At 36.2% G+C, this 22759-nt stretch overlaps 1 protein-coding gene across 5 annotated transcripts in view; it reads right to left on the bottom strand.

Annotated features, from left to right (window-relative positions):
• sky (GTPase-activating protein skywalker) overlaps nt 1-22759 on the bottom strand; it is a 162298-nt gene that overhangs the window by 2266 nt on the left and 137273 nt on the right. For 4 of the 5 annotated variants that reach the window (XM_090376626.1, XM_090376653.1, XM_090376662.1 and 1 more), the window contains one exon: nt 16597-16751. In XM_090376626.1, coding sequence (XP_090232752.1) covers nt 16616-16751 — 136 coding nt within the window. In that variant the 3' untranslated portion in view covers nt 16597-16615. Of the gene's footprint in view, nt 1-1104; nt 1199-16596; nt 16752-22759 lie in introns of those variants that run through there. The other variant, XM_090376643.1, reaches the window with a different exon arrangement.

Raw genomic sequence — 22759 nt, 5'->3', positions numbered from 1 at the left:
TTAAACTATAATGTGCAAATATGAATGTGAAGAAGAAACTTTTTTTTTAAGGGCTAGTACAGCAAAAGTCTGGCTTTCTTGTGGCTTATACTTATATCACTTAATAGTGGAATTTTTAATAGAAAAATCAAAGAAAAATACTTTTTCTGGAAGATATGGCAGATTACAACAGAGAGATAATCCAATCAAGAGACAAGTTTTATCTGCCCCTTCCTTCCATCAGGGACATGATAGGCACCTAGAGGCCCACTAATTGGTTAAATACATCTGCAAACCTGTCACATGCTCTTTTAAACTGCAACTTCCTAAGTAGCTACTCTGTAATATAGCAGATAATTTTACCATACTATTTATGCTAATTATCTTAACACCAAGGTTGATTGAGCATGAAATATTGACCTCCTTTATGTAAGATAAATAGTCATACTATAATAAGCACCACTTGCTTATTATATAAAAAGCACAGTACATATGCAGTGGATTTCAGAAAAGAACCATATTAACTTTAAGTTTAATAATTATTATTAGAGTACAGTCTGAAATGGATTTTTACAATTATTAAAGAACATCAAACAGTACAAATACCATTAAAAAAAAGCTTAGTATATCACAAATCAAATCTCTACAATAAAAATATACTGATCATACTCACCAATACCACTATCAAACTGTGGTTAACCATAATATAATACTAAGATCTAATTCACTGCCATAAATTATACTCCCTAAACCAAATGTTACCAACTATATAATATACATATTTTCATTTTAGTTATATTCTTCATTAAGCAGACTCAAGATGTCATGGTCCCACATTATTTAAAATCATTGTTACTATAATAGCAAATAGAAAATCTCAAACATTTAAAAAAAAAGTGTTTACACAGAAGATAAAATATTTTAAATTAATATGAAAAATAAAAAGGTACAAATCAAATAAAAGTAGGAAAATTGATACACATTCACATCTTATTAAGAAACCTGTGGAAGCAAAAAGAGCATATCCACTAAATGACTAGTTATTCTAATCTGAGAGCAGTAGACACTTATCACAACATGTGAAATTATGGTTTGTTATTAAAAAAAAAAAAAAAAAAACATGAGCAAATCATATGAATAATGGAAAATACAAGAATAATACTGAATGACGCAGACAAATAAAAAGGAAAGCTCATGCAGCAAATTTATCTTCAGAGCCCTGTCACAAAAAAAAAAAAAAAAAAAGCATTAACAACCGAAATTTGTTATATGGCTATTTAAATTCAGATAAGAAATAACTAAAATATCAAACAAACAAATATATTTTAGTATTTTGTAATGATTATATTTTTTTTGGTTAGCTATATTATTATTATTGGCACATGATGTAAGAAACCTGTAGGAAGCTTATAACAGCACAGCATCAGCCAAAAAAAAAAAAAAGACTTCCCATTTCACCCATCCATTTGCTCCGAAATTTTGTCCAGTTCTTCCTTGAATTTATTTAAACTATCAACTTTCACAATGACCAATGGAAGTTTGTTCCAGCAATCAACCACCCACTGGCTAAAGGAAAATTTCTGCACATCTATTCTAACAACAGTCTTTCCTCAATTTGAATTTATGCCCCCCTCAGGTGCATAATCTGAGCAAGAGGAAGAAGAATCCCATTGGCATTGAGCCTGCTCAATCCATTCAAAGCCTTATACACCTCAACCAAATCATCTCACATGTCTCCAAGACTCTGCAATTTGCAGAACTTAAGCCTTCTTGGTAAGAGCAACCCTTTGTTCCCCTTACGAATCTTCTTTCTCTTCTCTGTACTCATTCCAGCAGCTCTACATTCTTCATAAAATGAGGCCTCCAGAGTTGTATGCAGTACTCAAGGTGTGACCTAACTACTGCCTCATACAATGGTATAATCACCTCCTTATTCCTACTAGCAAAATTATATCATTATTATATCAAAAGTATATCATTGACAAGACCCTACAAGGTATAGCAAAATAGTGCAGCAAATGCCTATGGTTTCCCTATACTATGCCGTTAAGTTTAACTATAGAATTTATTTAAAATCTAAAATTAAATCAAACCACACACAAAAAAGAAATACTGCAATTTCTTTGTGGAATTTACTATTTTTAAACTAACAAAGTGGCGGGGGGGGGGGACACAAGCAGGTAATTTTCTGCTACAAAACTAAATGTGTAAACTATCCAGACTAGTCTATTTACATGAACTACTATATTTTTTTAATAGCAAAATTCAAAAATTAAAAGTTTCAGTAATACTTTTGACCAACATCACATATGACCTATAAGAATTAAGCCACACCTACATAATCAAATTATATAGGTATTCTGTGTAAGCAATTTACTTTTGTCTCCATCTGGAACATTTCACAGCGGAAATAATATTCAGTGTGCATTTGGAACCAAGTTTTTTAGATGCAGAGGAAGCAATATTTGTAATGTGCTTGTGCCAAGAGAGATTAGAAGTCAGGGTAATCCCCAAAAGAGATATATCATTTTGCCTACAAATTGGAGTGTCACTAAAGATAAGCATAGGAGAAGAAGAATCCTTTTTGCGAGATATCGGGCAAGACTGAGTTTTAGAAGGATTGAAATCAACTAAGTTGTCTTTGCCCCACTGGAGAATTACCTGGAGATCGGCATTTAAGGAATTGGTAGCGGATATTCAAGAAGTTGAAGCTGATTGAGCAGGACAAAGTTTCTCAAAATGGAAAGTGGAATGCAATGTGCTTTCATTGGCAAAACTATGGATAAAATTTCCACTCAATGGAAGAAGGTCATTAATATACAAGAGGAAAAGAGTGGGGGAAAGAACCTTGGGGCACACCAGCATTAGTGAAGAAGTTAGAAGACATCTACCATCACCCTCAGTGAGCGATCAGCGAGAGAACAGGATAATCAATTACAAAAACAGATGGCAAACCATAAGATGGAAGCTTGTTTAGATGACCTTTTTGCCAAACATGATCGAAAGCCTTTGAGATGTCAAGAGCAACTACTTGTGTTTCACCGAACTTTTCCATTGAATTTATCCATAAAAGGGTAACATAAGCCAGAATATCACCAGTGGATCGACACTGATGGAATCCATACTGGCGATCGTTGATGAGACGGAAGGTTTCTAGGTAGTTAAGAGTTGGCAGTTAATTGATTTCTCCATTACTTTAGAAAGAGTAAAGGTAACTGCAATGGGATGATAATTGGATGGGAGGGATTTGCCACCCTTTTTAGGAACTGGCTGGATATGAGCAAATTTCCAAGCAGTAGGAAAAACACCTTGGGAATTAGAAAGTGAAAAAAGGTGGCAAAGAACAGGAGCAAGTTCAGGAGAACAGGTTTTGAGAACAAGTGGAGAAATACCATCAGGACCTGGAGCTTTCTTAGCATCAAGATTCGTCAAAATCCTTCTGGCATCCTTTTGATGGAATTCCGCAAGCAGCATTGAATGGAGCATGTTGGGAATGGTCGGAGGTGTTTTGCCAAGGTCATTAATACATGAGTTAGAAGAAAAATGGGATGCTAGCAGGTCAGCTTTTTCCTTGGCTGAAGTGACAACAGAACCATCTGGTTTTGACAGAGATGGGCAAAAGTTGCGGCCAATAGCTTTGGCAAGAGACCAGAATGCTCGGCTACCATTAGGGCAAGAGGCAAGTTTTCTACTCATAGCAGATTCAAAATATAGTCTGGACTGATTAATAGTAGTAGTAGTGGCATGTGATGCAAGAAAGCAAATGTATGAGCTTATGCAGCATCAGCCAAAAAAAAAAAAAAAAAAACACACCATTCCCTCCAAATGCCTGTCCAGTTCCTCCTTAAATTTATTCAAGCTATCAACTTCCACAATGACAGATGGAAGTTTGTTCCAGCAATTAACCACCCGCTGGCTAAAGGCAAATTTCCGCACATCTATTCTACATCTGTCTTTTCTTAATTTGAATTTATGCCCCCTTAGGTTCGTAATCTGAACAAGTGGAAGGATCCCATCAGAATTCAGCGTGCTCAATCCATTCAAGGCCTTATATACCTCAATCAGATCACCGTGCAGGTGCCTAGTCTCCAGCCACTGCAATTTCCAGAACTTAAGCCTCTCTTGGTAAGAGGATCCCTTCATTCCCCTCACCAATCTTGTTGCCCTTCTCTGTACCCGCTCAAGTAAATCTACATCCTTCCTAAAATGAGGTCTCCAGACCTGTACGCAGTACTCAAGGCGTGGCCTGACCATTGCCTTATACAGAGGGATAATCACCTCCTTTTCCCTGCTAGCAAAATTCCTATATATCATTAACAAAACCCCATGACCTGCCCTGGCAGCCTGTCTGCATTGCTCAGAGAACTTCATATCTGACTGCACAATTACTCCCAGGTCTTTTTCATTTTCTACAACCTTAAGTGTAGTACCACACAGTTGGTACGTTTCTCTGGGGTTATTTCTACCCATATGCAGTACTTTGCATTTGTCAAGGTTAAACTTCAGTTGCCACTTCTTAGCCCATCTGCCCAAATTATCTAGATCCTGTTGCAGTAGCAGACTGCCATTACTGTCATTAACAACCCTGCCAACCTTTGTATCATCTGCAAACTTCGACATTAAGCCTGATATACCTATGTATATATATAGTGCAAATGCATCAGGAATACATAGCTGTATCTGAATAAATCAGATTATTAATAAAACGGCATCGTTTTAAGTTATATCTCATATTGTGAATACCTTCACAACGAGTTGCCATGATATTGCACTACTTCGAATAAGTAACGCTTCACCTAAGGAGAAGACTAATGTTACTTATTCTCAGATGGATACCACCACCCAGACGGCACCGTTTCAGGGCTATTTGGCCCTTCTTCGGTGGGTGGGTAGGTACCCGAGTGATGCAATGGTGGCAAAACAGTTATGAAGTATAACTCCACAATATGAGAGATGCCTGATGGTGTATCATGTATTTAGACTCAAGCGTTTAGGGCATAAGCCTCAAGCTATGAAGGAGTCTAGACTATGTATAAATATAGTGCAAATGCATCAGGAATACATAGCTGTATCTGAATAAATCAGATTATTAATAAAACGGCATCGTTTTAAGTTATATCTCATATTGTGAATACCTTCACAACGAATCAATGCATCACTCGGGTACCTACCCACCCACCGAAGAAGGGCCAAATAACCCTGAAACGGTGCCGTCTGGGTGGTGGTATCCATCTGAGAATAAGTAACATTAGTCTTCTCCTTAGGTGAAGCGTTACTTATTCAAAGTAGTGCAATATCATGGCAACTCGTTGTGAAGGTATTCACAATATGAGATATAACTTAAAACGATGCCGTTTTATTAATAATCTGATTTATTCAGATACAGCTATGTATTCCTGATGCATTTGCACTATATTTATACATAGTCTAGACTCCTTCATAGCTTGAGGCTTATGCCCTAAACGCTTGAGCCTGATATACCTTCATCAATATCATTGATAAATATACAAAACAACAGTGGACCTAACACCGAACCCTGTGGGACTCCACTAATAACATTAGTCCAAGAAGAGCAGCACCCATTGATTACCACCCTCTGTCTTCTCGCACTTAACCATCCTTTTATCCATTGTAGCCACTTACCCTTAATACCATTCTGCTCCAATTTGTACAATAGTCTTCCAAGTTTTCCTGAAATCCAAATATATGATATCAAAATTGTTTTTTGCATCCAGTTCCTTTGTAACCACATCATAATATCCTATCAAATTTGTCAGACAAGACTTTCCCTTAACAAACCCATGCTGTGTCTGAATTATTGCTGCAGTCCTGTCTAGATGATCCTGCAATGCATCTTTAACCAGAGACTCCATTATTTTACCCGGAACAGAAGTTAAACTAACTGGTCTGTAATTACTCGTGTCACCCTTCGATCCTCCTTTGTGAATTGGGGATACATTTGCACATCTCCAGTCCGTGGGAACCTCCCCTGAGTCCAAGGATGCTCTCATAATTATGGCTAAGGGTTTGCTTAGTTGCCTTGCCGCCTCCTTTAATATAACTGGATAGATCCCATCCACCCCAGGTGCTTTTCTTACGTTTAACTTCAACAATTTCTCTTCCACTTTGCTCTCAGTTATTACAAGATCATTAAGCACCCTGCTACAATTTGATAACCTTCTGCCATTCTCAAACCTTAATAATTCCTCACGTGTGAATGTAGATGCAAAATACTCATTCAGTTTGTTTGCTATCTGAGCAGGATCATCAACAGTCGAACCATCGATGTCAAGTGGACCAATCAGATTCATTCCCTTCCTTTTAGAGTTTATATAAGTAAAGAAATCCTTGCTGTTTTTTCTTAGCATCTTTTGCCAAGGATTTCTCGTAATCTGCCTTCGCCTGCCTAACCTCCTTTGTGACCTGATTACAGATTAACTTATATCTGCCATAGGCTTCTGAGTCGCTTGATAATTTATATGCATACCATGTATTTTTCTTCTCTGTTACGAGTCTCATTAGTTCATTTGACAACCATTTAGGCCTAAATCTTGAACAATATTTTTTAATAGGTATGAACATTTTAGTAGCTTCCACGATTAATTCCTTGAATGCTTCCCACTTAGAATTTACTGTTGGTAACATCGTCAGTTGATCCCACTGTACAGAATTTAAAAACTGTCGGAGACCACTGTACTCGCCTTTACGGAAGCAAAACCCTTTCCTTTACCCCTGATGGTAATTAAATCTTTAAGTAAATCCCACGTCAGTACACTGTGATCACTGCCACCTAGTGGTTCTTTTATCTGCAAATTCCTAATACATGAATGATCACTGCTGATAACCAGATCAAGAGTATTACTTTCTCTGGTTGCCTCTCGAACATGCTGCTGCAGAAAACAATCATCCAATAAATCCACAAAAGTCTGACTAGTGTGTAATAACTACTTTACATTAATAACTGCTTTTGTGAGCTTTGGTGTAGGCAGAAAATGAAACTGAAGAATTGGAATCAAGCCAATTATGATATGCAACATTCTTTTCTTGAACAGCTTTAGTACATTTATTGGAAAACCAAGGTTTAGATAAAGGACGAGATTTTAAAGTGGAGTGTGGAATAAAGGATTCCATTCCTACAAGAATAATTTCACTGATTTGAGCAAACGTTGACATCGGAAGTTTCGAAACAGTAATCTGACTATGGCAGATTCCTTGGTCAGACTCGCAGGTCATCCCATTTTGCATTCTTGTAATGCCAAACAATACAAGGTTGGGAAGAGCCATGAGATAAAGGCTCCATTGTAGAAGAGACAATCACCAAGTTGTGATCTGAGGTGCCTAAAGGACCACTCACTTCAACCTTGTACTTAGAAGGGTTGTTTGTGAGAAAAAGATCAAGCATGTTGGCTGTATGGTTAGGATTGTCCAGTATTCTTGTAGGTAATGAACAATCTGTGCAAGGTCATTAGTAATTGCAAAAGCCTCAGAATCTCGACCAGCTGGGTCGATGTGAATAGAAAACGGAAGCCAGCTGGAGTTGTAAACATTAAAATCACCAAGGAAAATTACCTCACAGTTAGGAAAGTTGGACTGGAGAAAGTCAAGTTGCAAAGAGGAAGTCAAAGAGCTCCAAGTGATTAGTGGAATTGGGAGAATGGTAGAGACAACAGATGAATTTGACAGAATGAGGTAGAGATTTTAAGCCAGAGAAGATCAAAAAGAGATTCCAAATTACCAAGTCTCTGATAGGGAATATCAGAACGGAAATATGCACAAGTACCACCTTTGAGGCGAAAGGAATCATATAGCAAATAATCTGGGCAACTGGGATGAGCAGTAGTTGAATCAACCAATAACCAAGTTTCTGTCAGAAAAAGTACACGAAGTTTGGCAGACTGCAAGTGGAAATGGACATCATTGAGATTAGAATTGAAACCATATATTTGTGAAACGAACTAGGAAGTGTTTCGGAGGTTTAGATCTTTTCACAGATAAGCTTACTCTATTAGTTTGACAATTCATGGTGTATTGAATAGTAAGAAAAAGTGTGTGTGTGTGTGTGTGTGTGTGGGGTCGGGGGGACTGCTGTATGAAGTAATGAGATTTTTGGATATGGCATACACATCGTAAGATTACACTCAGATCCTTGACATAACGCGGCCTCAACAATGCCCTGTCTATCAGTGCCCTGTACGAGATTTTTTGGTGCACCTTCTTCAACTTGAAATTTACAGAAAATCAGTGAATTTGAGACCCCTAAATTTTGGTGCCCTGTTCAGGGGAACCGCTTGATCGTACCTTAAGCTAGCTCTGCAATGAAGAAGAAATCTAATCAGATCGGACCCTTGTGCACTGTGCTTGGGAAAGTCTTAAATAAACCAGCTGTGCAAGTGAGGCCGAACCATATGAAATTAGCAATTTCGTAATTACAGATGACTGTTTATTAGAAAAACTTTTGAGCATGAAGGCAAGTAAGGCTCCCAGAGTTGGTGTCATGCACCCATTAGTTCTGAGGGAGACTGCCAGGGAGTGTACTGAACCATTGAGGTTAATGGTTAATTATGAGGACATCTTTTGATCCTGGGGAGATTCCTTTGGATTGTGGAAGTGCCAACATATCACCAATACATAAAGGCAGTTCTAAGAGTGAAGTTGGTAACTACAAACCAGTTAGTCTGACTTCAGTGGCAGGAAAAACCTTAGAGGCAATGATTAAGAGTGAAACTTAGGGACATTTAGATATGGCATTCTCAAGGACACACACCATAGCTTTGTTAAGGGAAACTCATCTTTAATAACTTAATAGGCTTTTTTTACACAGTTACTCATTGGCTGGATACAGGGAACAATTTCAACGTAGTTTATTTGGATTTTAGCAAGGCATCTGACTTGGTCCCTCATGAGAGGTTACTGTATAAGCTTGAACAGATTGGGATTACTGGTAAGATTCTAAGATGGATTGCTGGGTGACGGCAAGGCAAAAGGCAAAAGACAAAAGGTTGTGATTAATGGATATTCTTCAAACTGGTGTAACATCAGGAGTGGGGTCACTCAACGATCAGTTCTTGGACCACCGTTGTTTCTCATTTCCATAAATGAGAAACAACCTCACCACACTTAGTGAGGTTGAATTAAAAACAGTGGTGGAGGAAAGGGATCTGAGAGTTATGATACAGTCAGATATAAAAGTTTTCTAAACAGTGTAAACAGGCAGCCAGGTAAGCCCAGTGTTGTATTGATGATTCATCAAATGTTATTCTGTAGAGATAGGATGGTCATAATCCCACTGCATAAAGCAATTGTAAGACCATATTTGGAATACTGTGTTCAAGTACAGAGACCTCATCTGAAAAAAAGACTGAGCTTCTTGAAAGGGTCCAAAGATTAGCAACTTGAATAGTAAGATCAGCAAAAGGACGACCATACTTTTGCTGATAGTAGTAGTAGTAGTGGCACCTGATGCAAGAAAGCAAGTGTAGGAGCTTATGCAGCATCAGCCAAAAAAAAAAATCACACCATACCCTCCAATTGCCTGTCCAGTTCCTCCTTAAATTTATTTAACCTATCAACTTCCACAACGACAGATGGAAGTTTGTTCCAGCAATTAACCACCCGCTGGCTAAAGGCAAATTTCCGCACATCTATTCTACATCTATCCTTTCTTAATTTGAACTTATGTCCCCGTAGGTTCGTATTCTGAACAAGTGGGAGGATCCCATCAGAATTCAGCGTGCTCAACCCATTCAAGGCCTTATAGACCTCAATCAGATCACCGCGCAGGTGCCTAGTCTCCAGCCACTGCAATTTGCAGAACTTAAGCCTCTCTTGGTAAGAGGATCCCTTCATTCCCCTCACCAATCGTGTTGCTCTTCTCTGTACACGCTCAAGCAAATCTACATCCTTCCTAAAATGAGGCCTCCAGACCTGTACGCAGTACTCAAGGCGTGGCCTGACCATTGTCTTATACAGAGGGACAATCACCTCCTTTTCCCTGCTAGCAAAATTCCTATATATCATTGACAAAACCCCATGACCTGCCCTAGCAGCCTGTCTACATTGCTCAGAAAACTTCATATCTGACTGCACAATTACTCCCAGGTCTTTTTCATTTTCTACCACCTTAAGTGTAGTACCACACAGTTGGTACGTTTCTCTGGGGTTACTTCTACCCATATGCAGTACTTTGCATTTGTCAAGGTTAAACTTCAGTTGCCACTTCTTAGCCCATCTGCCCAAATTATCTAGATCCTGTTGCAGTAGCACACTGCCATTACTGTCATTAACAACCCTGCCAACCTTCGTGTCATCTGCAAACTTCGACATTAAGCCTGATATACCTTCATCAATATCATTGATAAATATACAAAACAACAGTGGACCCAACACCGAACCCTGTGGGACTCCACTAATAACATTAGTCCACGAAGAGCAGCACCCATTGATTACCACCCTCTGTCTTCTCCCACTTAACCATTCACCATTCAAAAGACAATTATGTGGGCTACAGTTCTTAGTAACCAGGCACCTCAGAGGTAACATGATTGAAGTTTATAAGCCTCCTGAGAGGGATTAATAAAATGAATGAAGGTGAAGTTTTCACCTTCATAAAGAATTCCAGAACTCGGGCCCATAAATTAAAATTACAGGGATTGAAGTTTAGATTAGATTGTAGGAAGTTCTCTTTTAGTCAGAGAGTCGTTGATTGCTGGAACAAGTTGCCATCACATGTAATTGAGGCTGACAGCTTGAATAAATTCTAAGGTCAACTGGATAGTTACCTGCATGAGGAAGCATATAATTTGTATTTTCTTATGTACTTTGTTTTTTTTGCCACTGCAGCAAAAGCAAAAGCCTCTGGCTTTCTCACACTAATGGTAAATACTACATTATCCAATATATTATGTTAGAATTAGGAAAACTGATTGGCAATGTATCGCTCTTTGTGGCAGTCCAACTGGTATTGCCACTGAAATTTTACAGTTTGCATTTTCTTCCTGAAAAATTCCAAGACTGAACATATTCTTTTTGTTCTTGTAAATAAATATGATCTTCAATTTAATTAAAAAAATAAGATATAAATCATATCACTCAAAAAAAAAAAAAAAAGTGAATGAGTATGAGAGGTGTGGCAAAGTACCAGTACTACTCTAGTGTATGATAAACAAAACAGCAACAGCTGAAGTATCTGTCAGATGCCAGCCGAACAAGTGTATGTTTTCAATTGGGGTGGGATGAGAGGAATAAGTCACCTTGTCAATTCTAATAATTTGAAAACATTATTAATAGTTTCTTTCAATTCATTTTTGTTAGTATTTTTTTTTTTTTTTTTTTTTTTTTATAATTTAAAAAAAAAAAAAGGGGGCACCATGCGAGTGGATTTGGATGTAACTGATAAGGAAGATTTCCTCAATAAGACCTTCCAAATGATATATCATTATGGATGCAAAACTCTGGAGCAGCATTACCAACCTTTTTAAACCCAATGTCCCCTTTTAAAAAATCTTTTTCTGTCGAACAGCCCCTCAGATTAAATATATGCCAATGCTTCCTATTCATCCCTTAAAATATGAGTAATGCATAAAAGGCATTTTTAATAATGATTACTGATTGTTTTTATCATGTGTTTTTTTTGCACTTAGATTACACATTGAATTCTTAGTGTGATTTATTAATATACATATATATAGTTATAGAAAATTAAATAAAGTGAGATTTATTATAAAATACTAGTGTGATCCTTCAGCTTGATGAGTTTTGGCTAACTTCACAATATCTGGAGTATACTTGGATAGTAAGTATTAAGTCACCATGATTTGTGCATTAAATAAAATTAAACTTAAATGCTTCAACTGTCGCATCAGACCGCCATACACAATAGATCTGAGGGCCCCCCACAGAAATAAATCATGGCTCGATAAATCAGGTGAGCATGGGGACCAGGCAATGAGTCCACCATGGCCAATCCATCGATGCCCTGATAAACCCAAATGCCCCCCTAAAGTTTGTAGTTACGCAAATGCCCCTGAAAGGCTGCAATGCTCCCCAGGGGAGTGCTACCACCCACATTGGGAATTGCTGCTCTAGAGTATGATCATAAAAAATATATAATCAAGAACAGCCTTGATTTTGTATAATAGATTAATTTAATAGAAAGCTTTTTTCCTATAGGCTTTCTGAAGAAAATTGTCATGCTCTGTTCTTTCTCATAACATCATTAGAAACTACACAAAGAATTGCACACTCTTTTTAAATTTGTTGATTTTCACAAAGGTTTTAAAAGTTGGCTTCAATAAATAACTATATATTTAAAAATTAAATAAAATCAAGTCAAGTAAATTTTCCACAGGATCCAAAACTGCAATAGTGTATATGTATAAACTTTATAGAGAATTAACAATAGCACTAAAATATACAGGGTGTCTCAAAAATATTGGTACAAACGTTTAGGGGAGGTAGGTAACATCTAAAGGAATCTGAATCGCATAGGAACCCATAACCGGAAACGTCACGGGAAAGTAGTAGCAGAGGCACAAGCAGCAGAAATGACACAAGACAGTAATTAGTGGCAAACATTTATTTGACATAATATTAACAATGGAGTACAAGATGGATGCATTTCATGATATTACAACAGATGCTCGAAGGTTCCACCATGAGACGCGATGCATGCGTGACACCAACGCAGCATGGATTGGTGGAGCCGGTCGAACACACCTGGAGTTTCTTTGACAGTAGCAGCAGCGCAGATGAGTCTTGTCACGAGATCCATTTCCGTCTCCACAGGCAATTCATACACGATAGATTTGAGGGCTCCCCACAGAAAGAAATCATGGCTCGATAAATCAGGTGAGCGTGGGGGCCAGGCAATGAGTCCACCACACAGCCAATCCATCAATGACCAAAATGCCTGTTCAAATAGTCACAAACACACCTTCCATAATGGGCAGGCGCCCCGTCATGTTGAAACCAAATGTTGCATCTCAAATCTTTGCTGGAACATCTGAAACCAAATCTTTGATGGAACATCGTCAAGTAACCCTGGTAGAACTTGTTCAAGAAAGATCCGATATTTAGCAGAGTTCATGCGGGATGGTAACAGGTATGGGCCGACTAAGCAGTCGCCGACCATACCTGCCCACACATTTATTGCGAAGCGATGTTGTGCCGCACGGGGGCGCACACTGTGTGGGCCCTCTGCTAATCCATACACTAGGTGCATGTCTGCCAGCTCACAGTTCGTATATCAATGCATGCTCTTCGTGTGGCGACTACTGCTTGAATGAGTATACCAGAAATTTCCCCTTTCCGTTTGTACCAATATTTTTGAGACACCCTATATATACTGCATTTTGGTACATCTGTTACTTTCTTTTGAGATGCTACATCTCATTGATTAGAAGATGCACAGACGTGGTAAAATGTAACATACCTTTTAGTGCTATTATTAAGTTTCCGTAAAATTTATCAAAATCAAACAGCCTCTTAGCTGAGAGAAACATCCTTATTACAAGTCTAATTTTTGTGTTCAATGTACCTTTTCAAAGCTGCAAATATGTAAGTTAATCTCTTAAAATTTAAATTACCTATTTCAGAGCTCTTAATATTATTTCTGATGCAGTACACATTTTTGTGTACCTCTTACAAATTAATACCTAACAATACTTTTAAGTGTTCCTAAACAATTTATTTCCAGTTTTAAGTTGATTTATATATAAACTTAATATACAACATGATATATATATTATACAAAGGTTATCCCAAAAGTAATGTACAAAAGCAGTTCATTTAAAATTAATTTATTTAAAAACAATTTCCATTAAAAAACTTCAATGCAATTGCAATCACCATTAGGTCTTATTGACTGCATCCCAGTATTTGGGTAATTTTTGAATGCACTGAACTGTTGTCTGCTGAAATTAATCCATCTGATGCACTGGATCATGGCTGGACTCAATACTTCTAAAGACAAATATTGGTCCATGCAACAGTTCCTTGATCTTGGGGAATAGATCATAACTGACATATCAGAACTATGGTGGGGGGGGGTTTGTACTGCCCACTTGTAATCAGTGAAAACAAGCTGTACAGACTGTTTGATATGAGGCCTTGTATTCTCATGGAGCACAAGCACACCAACTTCCAACATCTATGACTGCTTCTAAAGAATTTTTAGACTGAATTTCTGTTGAATAAATGCTGCATAGTAGTCTCTACTTACTGAATTTTCCAAGTGGCACATCAGTGCCAATAATGAACTCATAATCATACGGCATGACAACCATTTGTTTCCATGTCTGCCATGTCCCTCTAAATGCCACTGGTAACAATCAAAATTAGAGGGACATGGCAGAGATGGATGTTTCCACTGAGCCAACTGTGATTTCAGTTCAGGTTCAAAGTGACAAGTCCATATCTCATCAATAGCAACAATGTATTTTAACAACTCTTCACCTTCTTGTCTGTAATGTACAAGTAACTGCATTGCAATTTACTTGTGCTTTGTTCATTGTTGTTCATCTGACAACAAAATGGGATCCATTGGGCAGTGACCTTTTGTTTTTGTAACACCTTAGTTAAAATCTGGTGAACAGAAATGATTTCAGCATTCCAGATCCACCAGCTATTTCTTTAGAGATCATGTCTGGTTTTTCTAAAATGGTAGTAATAATGACTACCAATGAGTTGTCCATAGCTGTTTGTAGTCTACTTGAGCATTTATTATTGTCTTCAAACTGGTCTGACCTTAAGAAAATCTTTGAGACAAACATGAAATTGTGTTACAATCTACTGTTAACTCACCACACACTTCCTGCAAAAATTCATAAATTTGTGTCAGCTTTCAACCAAATAAAGTTTCAATTTTGATAAAAGATCTTTGACTTTAAACTATAATCTTACCTGAAGCAATATCGCCATCCATTTTTAAAAGCCTCTACACAAACACTCAAAGCAAAACTCTGTTCCAAGCACACTAATATTGAGTGTTAAACTTCAAAGTATTATCCTGATAAATGTCAGCTGTGCAGGTGTATGGAGTGAGGAGCACTTTAACAATGTGCGTTACTTTTGGGATAACACTCATATCATTGTGTATTCTAATATATATCAATCATTTAATAAATCATGTAAATATAACATTCACTGATATGTATCAACGATGCTACATTTACTGATATGCATCCTAAATATAAAACTTTAGACCTAAAAAAGACTAAACAGAACCTCTAGGGGTTTAATATCTCACTAGGATTGGTCTTATCTATCTGAAATTTCCAAGAAATATTACAGGAAACATTCAAGGATAGCATGGCAATGGACTTCAACTGTTAGGAATGTTAAAATTGATCCAATCCATTTTGCACATTCCCTTGGTAAACCAAAAAGATTTCATTAACAGAAACATGAAGATCTGAAATCAAATTCTTTAAGTGAAGTAGCCTTAGGGAAAACCAGCACTTGCATGGTGATCAAGAGAAAGTTTGAGGAAACAAGCTGATCAATGAAAGACTGCTTGTGAACATCCTCTTTCAGTATGACAATGGGAGATCCAATGCATCATATTGAAAAGAATATTCCTTACTTATTACAATGATATATCCAGGCTATAAAACCTGCTGGTCCATCAGTTATCAGCTAAAATGATTAACTAAAATGATTAGTTAATTTCAACCCATAACTTATTATGCCTTGTGCATTTAGCCTTTAAAAGCTAAAATGATTGTATGGTACACTTCATTTATGAATTTATTCTTCAACAGAAAAGCAAGAGTATTAAGAGCACACACACTAAATCCTCTGTTTCTTGATAACATACCACTAGTGCAAGCAGGAGATCTTAATGCAATATGGCCATCATCACATATCATAAGTGACAGATCACCTACAAAGACATTTAAGATAGAATCATCTTTTATAAAAGATTCTTCCATCAGGACACGTTCCTGATGGAACAGTTTCCAAATTTCATGAATTCAATTCTTGTTCTGGGAGTATTTGAAATCACGTATACATCAAGTATAGGTGTTAAGCAAAAGGGAGAAGGGACAATCACCCAAAGGTCTTCAACTGGAGGATAAATATTTTTTTTCTGATTGCATTTTGCTCCTCCCCACTACAAATCAAATGTTTGTGCCTATAACACCATTGTGACCTCCAAACACCTCCAGAGCTTAAGCATACTATTGTAAAAGAAGTGACCAACATGCTGGAGGAAATGTATGATATTATTATTATTTTCTACCATCCAGCACATGTAATACATTCTATATATCAAAGGGCATAAGTGAATCACACTGTATAAAAGTCACTTGACCAACAAAGACCATTTAGTCATTGGTCAAATCTGAAGTAACAATGTCAAGGAATTCATGCCTTATTAACTGTAACTGTGGCATCCTTAAATTTTTATCCCTATAGCATACATGGGAAATTTCAGATGACTAGGACCAACCAATACCAAAATATTAAACTCCATTTAATGTATTGTTTATAATAATTATGCTTAAACTTTTAGAAAATTCTGTGAAACATTTAACATTTATAACTATATGAAATTTCCAAGGAACATTACAGAAAACATACATTCAAGGATAGGCGGTAAAGTTGCGTCCAACTTACCTTCATGTCACATATAATCCTACTTAAAAGCAATGACTTCTATGATTTTACACACAAAATCTGAGTGACTACAGAGTGGAGGATTATTGAAAGTGTCACAGTGTTGTGTCCTACCATGGATCAGTTCTTCATTTAACCATAAACCTTGTCCATCACTGAATAAATATTCATGAATAAATTATTACAGTATAAAGTGAAAAATAGATTATTCATTTCAAAAAAATGTAAAATAACATTAGACATAAAACACTTCTTCAGTTCTTATACTTGTAAAAATTATTCTGGTAAATTTTTTAATAACAGTAAACAGATTAAGGATTAATGCATATCGTCCTAGAACATAAAATAATTGAGAATGATATTATTATAACATGTTTTTTTTTTTGGAATTAGGATCTAGAATCAGTCTTAATGTCTATACAGTCCCATAAGTAACTTCTCTGTATAACTTCCGTATTCTACAGAAGTAATGTACAGAGTAGAGACAACTAAATAGAAGATATTTAAGTTATCTTAAATATTTTCTATTTAGCCTCTGAGGCTGATATCTTCTATAAGTCTCCATTTTACTGGAATTTATTCTTGGAAATATTTCTTCATTATAGAATTCAATGGAACAGAATACCAAGTTGTCTGTATAATGCCTTTGAAAATTAGTAATTTTCCTTGTTCACTATGTGGATAATTTGCAATTTCCGGTTGCTAAGTAAATAAATCTTTACTATACACAGCAAAAGTTAGAAGTACCCATCATGTTAAACAATGCCAGGTGTTTTATGTTGTAAGAAAATAATTATAAAATTATGCTGAATAAATACGATATGTGCAAATTAAATTTTTGCATGTCTCCCAAATAATATACAGAAATTATCCATTGGAGTAAAGCTAATGTGATAAAGGTTGAGAAACATTAAGAAAGAAAAGCCCTAAGAAACGTTATATATATATATATATATATATATATATATATATATATATATAAGTAATATAGCGCATGCTTTACATATTGAAAAGGTGCAAAAATGAACAGCCAAAATTTACATGAAAATCATTTCTAGGAGTAATATTAGATACAGATGCAAGTTTATAGGTTTATTTAGTTCCAGGGCAGAGCATAGGCTGACAAACATGTTTGCATCACCTTGTGAGCCATATGGGCATTGGGTCCAATTCTTTACACAGAGGTCTGCAAGAGAGTGTATTAGTCCTCAAGTAACAATGCAGATATATAATAAACTCGTAGAAATCAGATCCAGATTATCAGGGTGACTCAGCATTTAAATTTTATTCTTTTGGAAGCAGAAACATCTTTGGGCAGGATAGTGGAGATAGCTCCACTGGTTGTTAGAGGCAAACAAGGCTAATCAGGATCTTCTGCCTTTTTATTATTATTTTTATATCCATCATGAACTTTGTGTAGTTTCAACCTAGTGCCTGAAAGATTAGAACCATTTAAATTAGGAGAAATTTATTGGTAAGCACAAGCATGTTACTACTGACTAATAATGTTAGTCGGCTCCGAACCCAATTTGTGAGATCCTCCACAAACAAGTTAGGCATCTCAAACATGTCTGTAAACTTAAACTGTGAAGACAAGGTGCCATTCTGCAAAAAGGGATGGAAATAAAGGGATGTGATTGCTATCCATTGGAGAGGAATGTGTAAATGTATTACTGAACATTTACAATGTAGCAGCAACTGGTACTCATTAGTGCAGAACATGGTTGTGTTCATGACAACAGAAACCCAAATTTTGGCTCTATATAAAGATGGTTATGTAGCTGAATAAAAACGTTTTGAAAAGAAAAGTACAGTGGAATCTCGTTAATACAAAGTTCAAGGGACCTAAATTTTCACGTTTTGTAATAACGAGGTTTGTAGTAATGAGGTCCCCCAAAAGTGTCAAAATTTTACCGTTTTTTTTTTTTTTTTTTTTTTTGGTACATGCTGTATATCTAAGAATAATAATAAATAATATCACAAATAAATTAATAAAATAAAAACAAAGCCTTGTCTAACAATACAGTAATAGGAATAACATATTTTTTAAAGATTTTATTTTAACTGTAAGATAAACTAAGAGAAAAGCAATATTAATGGAAATGAAAATATTGTACAGTATATATTTTGATATATACAATATTTGCACAGTAAAAAGAATTACAATCTTAATATAAAAGGAGATATACAAACCATTAACTTTTTAATAAATTAATCTAATTTAAAGAAAGAATCCAATGTTGTTTGCACAGTTTTTGTCCTATATGCATTTTTAACTACAGCACAGACGTTATCAAATGCAATAGTTGTTTCTTTATCGACGTTACTGCAGGCCAACACATTCTCTATTATGTTCAATGCATTTTGGCATGTTTTTTAGATGGCAGTGTGCGCGTGCGCTTCACTTTCCCTGGTAACAAAAACATCATCGTTTTGTTTGGTACCTAGCAGCTCTTCTGGTGTTGGCATTGCAGTGATAGCAACTTCATCATTCACCTTCACAAACTCTTCAAATTCGCCAACAAAATCCATATGCTCCTTGAAATCCCTCCATTCCTCACTGTTGCTATCACATTCGTTTGCTGGACCATGTTTTTCGATGATGTTCTCTCCAAAGCCACAATTTCTAAAGCAGTTGATTATTACACTTGATGTAATACTTTCCCAAGCAATAACAAGATTATGGATAGCATCCAAGACATTCCAATTTGGCTGCAAATTGTTCCCTCCTTCTATGTTGTGGATCAAGTATCTTATCAGGTGGGCTCTATATGCTCTCGAGGTTATAAATAATGCCTTGATCCAGTGGTTGCAATAAACTGGTGGTATTGGGGGGTAAAAACAACAGCCATATATTTGTCAACTTAAGTGTCTTGGCAGAATGTGCTGTACAACGGTCTAGAATCATCAAAATGTTCCTTTTTTTCTGAAGCCATTCTTCTGTCCACTTTTGATAACCAAGACTGAAAAAAGTTGACTGTAAGCAAAGCACTTCTATTGGCCTCATAATCACAGGGAAGTTGGTTAATTGTTTTAAAACATCTTGGCTTGGAAAACTTACCAATCACAAGTGGGCGTAGTTGCAGCATAACAGAACAGCGAGTCTTTTTTTACTTAATTTTCCAAAATGACAAGACTCTCCTCGAACAGCAAATGTTTTGTTTGGTAGCAAATTATAAAATAAACCTGTCTCATCAAGTTTAAACATATCCTTTGCCTCATATTTTTCAAGGATGGACCGTACAGAACACAAACAGCCTGCAGCCTTTTCTTTGTCCACTAATCCAGACTCACCGCAAACATTTCGCGAAACCAAGTTATTCCTGTTTTTAAATCTTTGGAGCCAGCCACTGCTGCATTTGAAGTCACTAATCCCATGTTGCTGAGCTAGATAATTTGCCTTTTCTTGCAAAATCATACCTGATATTGGCAAATTAGATGCATGCATTTGTTGGTACCACTCTAAAAATTTTGTTTAAAGCTCCTCGTGTTTTGCACCATAAATTCGTTTCATGTTTTTCATCACTGCTCCAGTGTCACACACTTCAAGTCGTTTCGGTTTTTCAGTATTGTAGGTAAAGTAGGAAAGGGATGTTGTATTCCTTTGCAATGTCCATTTTGCTTCTTTCCATCCTATCAGCCTCTTGTACAATTTTTAGTTTAATTTCCAGGCTTAATTCTGTCCATCTGTGTTTTGTCGCCATAACACTGCTAGATAAAATTTAATATAAACAAATTTTAAATTAATTTAAAGACACAAGAGTTCCAAAAAAGACATCAGCTCAGATAAAATGCCACAAAAAACAGATTGCTGTATACGATAGCAAAAGACTCTTTGAACTGGGGTAACAATTGCAACTGACCTTATTCCCGTGGAGAACGAGGGAGTGCATGTAAACAACTTAGAAAAACTTTTTATTCTTTTGTTAATTTAACAACTCATCCTTCAGAAAGATGTTTTTCAGAGTGCACTTGACATTGTAGCTACCATAAACTGCTTTTGTTTACACAAAACTAATTTCTAACAAGTCAGTGTCATCCTTCTGGAAGTAGGGAGCCAGGTGGCAGGGGTCAATAATCGAATCACTCTGCCAAGATTTGTATTAAACACACAAAATGACTATTTATTAAACACACTATTTATTTCTCATGGGGTGAAAAAGAACTTTGCAATACATATTAACCAAAGTTTGTAACAAACGAATATATTTACATAGAAAATCCTATTCTTTCGCAGGGGAATGGTATGTGCTTCATATAAACGACTACTCTGTATAAACTGAGTTTGTATTAGTGAGATTTTTACTGTACTGAATCATTCATATGCTGTAATTTTTTTTTGGTGGTTCATCTGTTAGTTAATAGTTGTGTATGAACATGTAATATTATCCCTAGGTCAGCAGGAATATTACTACTGTATTTCCAGATTATTTTCCATAGGGCAATTCTTCAGTGACTATACCCTTGATTTGGCTGATTTAAGGTAAGCATTGCAAAAAAAAAAAAAAAAAAAAAACACACACACACACTCTACCCACTTCTTTTATCATCAGTTTCTCTAATTTTTCCTTAAATTTATTCACACTATCCACTTCCACAACAGTAGATGTTAGTTTCTTCTAACAATTACTCTCTAGCTAAAGCAAATTTTCACACATATAATATACAGCCAGTTCATGTTCCCTTATATGTGTTGCTCAAGAAAGAATAAGGATGCTATCAGCATTTTGTTTACTCTACTTAAAGTCTTACACTTCAACACTTAAATACCTTCTCACAGATGCCAATTTTCCAAGCACTGCAATTTACAGAATTGAATTTTGTGGTAAGAGTACCCTTTTGTGTGTCCTTGACTAATCAGGTTGCTAATGTCTACAACCATTCCAAGAGATTTACATCTGTCTTTATATGAGGCTTCCAGACTATTGCCTTATATAACAGGATAATGATCTCCTTGTCCCTTGTGGCAAACTCCTATACATCATTGAGAGAACCCCATGAGCTGTTTTGGCAGTCTGCACTGCTCAGAAAATACCCCCCCCCCCAGTATCTTTCATTCTCTAACACCTCCAGTGCAGTACCACCTAATTTGTATGTATGCTATTAATGCAGTACTTTGCAATGTCAACCCTCAATTGCCACTTCTCAACCTATATGCATAACTTAATCTAGGTTTTGCTACAGTAGTATACCTTGATTTCTGTCATTAACCATCCTGCAAACATAAACAATAAGCTTGATATGCCTTCATCAATAAATACTGTAAACAGTAAGTGGCCCAGTGCTGAAACCTGAAGGTGATTCTACCAGCAACGTTAGTCCAAGAAGAGTAGTGCCCATTTAGAACCACTCTGTTTTTGCCACTCAACTATTCTTTTATCTATAATAGTATTTCCCCTAATGCCAGATCCAATCTGTACAGCAGTCTTTCATGCAGAAGAGTGTCAAAAGTTTCTGAAATCTAAAGTATATGCAGTCAAAATAACTTTTTGCATCCAATTCCTTTTGTTACTGTGTCACACTAGTTAATCACATTGTAATATTCTGACAGATTCCCCCACAACAAATTCATGCTGTGATTTACATACAATTCCATTCCTGTTAAGATGATACTGCGATACTTCCTTAACCACTGACTATTATTTTCCCTGGTACAGAAGTTGAGCTTACAGGCTATAATTGTTCACATCGTCCTTTGATCTTTATCAAGCATTCTTATCAGGAGACTAGTTCTAGAAGTTTCAGAAACCAGGCATCATGCAGGATGATCTGTAAGGTGTTTGATATTTAAAAGTATTGACTAAACTAAATACAGAGGATATATTTACACTTGGTTATATCACACACTTAAAGAACCATAAATTTAAACTGAGAGGGGGGGGGGGGGGGATTATAGAATAGATATATAAAAATTGACCCTTAGTAGAAAAGAAGCGACCACTGGAATAAACTACCACCTACTCTTGTGAAGGCTGGAAGTTTATATTTAACCTGCAATTATAACAAAGGTAGTGCTACATCTGACATGTGCAAACTTTCTTTTTTCTGGGTAAAGTTTATGGGATTTTTTTAACTATTATTATTAACTAGTGATGGACACAATTGAGAGTCAATCAAAATAATCGATTGTGGTATTTTCATAATCAGTTATATGCAAATTAGG

Source organism: Mastigoproctus giganteus, chromosome 1 (assembly GCF_048544385.1).
Source record: "Mastigoproctus giganteus isolate SK-2022 chromosome 1, ASM4854438v1, whole genome shotgun sequence".
NCBI lineage: Eukaryota > Metazoa > Arthropoda > Arachnida > Uropygi > Thelyphonidae > Mastigoproctus > Mastigoproctus giganteus.
Note: the sequence above shows the minus strand (reverse complement) of the source record. Positions and strands in the feature narration are given on the sequence as shown.